At 62.1% G+C, this 2,791-nt stretch overlaps 1 protein-coding gene across 1 annotated transcript in view; it reads right to left on the bottom strand.

Moving 5' to 3' along the window:
* LOC104537178 (pre-mRNA-splicing factor SYF1-like) overlaps window positions 1-2,791 on the bottom strand; it is a gene marked incomplete at both ends in the record, with an annotated part of 5,548 nt that overhangs the window by 249 nt on the left and 2,508 nt on the right. The window contains 4 exons of the mRNA XM_010179986.1: window positions 496-609; window positions 1,351-1,482; window positions 2,271-2,402; window positions 2,739-2,786. Of these exons, the coding sequence (XP_010178288.1) occupies window positions 496-609; window positions 1,351-1,482; window positions 2,271-2,402; window positions 2,739-2,786 (426 nt within the window). The remainder of the gene's footprint in view (window positions 1-495; window positions 610-1,350; window positions 1,483-2,270; window positions 2,403-2,738; window positions 2,787-2,791) is intronic.

Raw genomic sequence — 2,791 nt, 5'->3', positions numbered from 1 at the left:
CCAACGTCACCCACTGTCACCATGGGACCCCTGTGTCACCCCCTGTCACCCCCCTTGTCACCACAGGACACCCCTATCAGCTCTGTCACCCCCATCGCTATGGGACACCCCTGTCACCTCCTGTCACCACAGGACACCCCTGTCGAGGTGTCCCCATTCCCCTACACTGCTGGGGAGCCCCCAAGACGCCCCCACACTTTTGGGGTGTCCCCAGGACCCCCCCACACTTCTGGGGTTCCCCTCTTACTTTCCAGGTTCTCACCCATTTTTGGGTTTCCCTCCCATTTTGGGGTTACCCCCCAATTTTGGGGTGCCCACCCAATTTTTGGGGTGCTCCCCCCCTTGAAGCTGTCCTCAAAGCAGCCGTGCTCCCCAATAACAGCCCATGATGATGAGTTTGGGTCCCCCCCTCCCTATACTTTTGGGTCTAACCTCCAGTTTTTGGGGTTACCCCCCATTTTGGGGTGCCCTCCCAATTTTTGGGGTGCCCCCCACCTTGAAGCTGTCCTCGAAGTAGCCGTGCTCCTCCAGGAAGAGGCCGTAGTTGATGACGATCTGGGGGGTGGCGATGCGCAGGTCCAGGATGCGGTCGTACACGGCCTTGGTGGACTTGGGGGGTGCAAAATTGGGGTACAGGGGGGTCAGCACCCACCATCGGCACCCCAAAAACCGGGGGGACATGGGGGGGGCAGAACCCAACAACCAACACCCATTCATGGTGGTACAGGGGAGTATGGGGGGGTCAGCACCCACCATTGGCACCCCAAAAACAAAAGGAATATGGGGGAGGGTTTAGGGACCCCCTGGGTGGTTTTAGGGACCTGAGGGTGGTTCAGGAACCCCTGGGGGGTTTTGGGGGAGGGGACCCCTGGGGGGTGTTGTTTTTGGGGTGTCGCCCACCTGGAAGGTGCCCAGGCCTCCTCCAGGCCTGGTTTGGGGACCCCAAGGCAGCATTTAGAGACCCCAGGGTGAAGTTTAGGGACCCCTGGGGGGTGTTGTTTTTGGGGTGTCACCCACCTGGAAGGTACCCAGGCCTCCTCCAGGCCTGGTTTGGGGACCCCAGGAGAAGTTTTAAGGACCCCTGGGAGGTTTTAGGGATCCAAGGGGGGTTCAGGGACCCCCCGGGGGGTTTTGGGGACCCCTGGGGGGTGTTGTTTTTGGGGTGTCACCCACCTGGAAGGTGCCCAGGCCTCCTCCAGGCCTGGTTTGGGGACCCCGGGGGGCGGGGGTTTAGGGACCTCTGGGTGGTTTTGGGGACCCCAGGGCAGGGTTTAGGGACCCAGGGGGGGTTTAGGGTCCCAAGGGGGGTTTGGGGGACCCCCAGGGGGGTGTTTTTGGGGTGTCACCCACCTGGAAGGTGCCCAGGCTCTCCTCCAGGTCGGCCAGCATGGCCCAGACGCGCAGGGATTTGTAGAGGCGGTTCTGGACGGGCTCGGTGCTGTCGAAATATTCGGCTCTCTTGGCGGGCAGCGCGGTGGCTTTCTGGGGGGGGGACAGGGGACAAAGGGGGTGACACCGGGGTCCCCAAGGGCCACACGGACCCCGCCATGGGGCACCCATCACCCTTTGCCCCCTCCCAACACGGATAATGGGACCAGAAGCCCCATTATGGGACCAAACACCCCACTATGGGACCCTAATGTGACATTAGGGAACCCGGAAGTGACCCGGAAGTGACCCGGAAATGACCCGGAAGTGACCCGGGTGTCCCCAAACCCTGCCATGGAGCATCCTCCCAATGTGGCTGATGGGACCCAGTGCCCATTAGGTACCCGGAAGTGCCTCGAGGAAACCCGGAAGTGACCCGGAAGTCCCCAAATTCCCCCATGGAGCACCCTCCCAATGTGGTTGATGGGACCAAATGCCCTATTATGGGACCCAATGGCTGTTAGGGACCCGGAAATGACCTGAGGGGACCAGGAAGCTACCCGGAAGTTGCCTGAGGGAACCCGGAAGTAGCCCGGATGTCCCCAAACCCCCTCAGGGAGCACCCTCCCAATGCAGCTGATACGACCAAACACCCCATTATGGGACCTAGTGGCCATTAGGGACCCGGAAGTGACCCAAGGGGACCAGGAAGTGACCCCAAAACCCCCCTGGAGCACTCTCCAATGTGGTTGATGGAACCCAGTGGCCATCAGGGACCCGGAAGTGACCCAAGAGGACCAGGAAGTGACCTCAAAACCCCCCTGGAGCACTCTCCAATGTGGTTGATGGAACCCAGTGGCCATCAGGGACCCGGAAGTGCCATGTGGGTGTCCCCCGCGTACCCGCAGGATGCGCAGGGCCTCATCGTAGTTGTGGTGGCGCAGCTCCATCTCCCCAAATTCGCACCAAACGGCCGCCAAATCCTCCACCTGCCGGAACCGCACCCGCGTGGCCTTGGACAGGATGGTGCGGGCCTGGGGACACAGGGGACAATCAGGGGACAGGGAGGACATAGGGGATATGGGACAGTCAGGGGACGGTCAGGATCTGGGGACAGGGGACAGCCAGGGCTGAGGGGACAACTGGGCTTTGGGGGACATGGGGGGACATCCAGGGGACAATCAGGGACAGGGGGAGACACAGGGGACCTGGGAGACATGGGGGGACTGTCAGGGTTTGGGGACATGGGGGACAGCCAGGGACAGTGGGAGGACATGGGGGACGTGCAGGGGCCATGGGGGACACAGGTAGGGTGGGGGTGTCCCCAGGGGGTGTGGGGTGTCCCCAGGGGGTGACAAATGTCCCCTCACATCCTCCAGTTGCCCGTTGTCCTCGTAGAAGCGGGCGAAGGCCACCCAGAGCC

Source organism: Mesitornis unicolor, unplaced genomic scaffold, assembly GCF_000695765.1.
Source record: "Mesitornis unicolor isolate BGI_N332 unplaced genomic scaffold, ASM69576v1 scaffold13112, whole genome shotgun sequence".
Taxonomy (NCBI): Eukaryota; Metazoa; Chordata; class Aves; order Mesitornithiformes; family Mesitornithidae; genus Mesitornis; species Mesitornis unicolor.
Note: the sequence above shows the minus strand (reverse complement) of the source record. Positions and strands in the feature narration are given on the sequence as shown.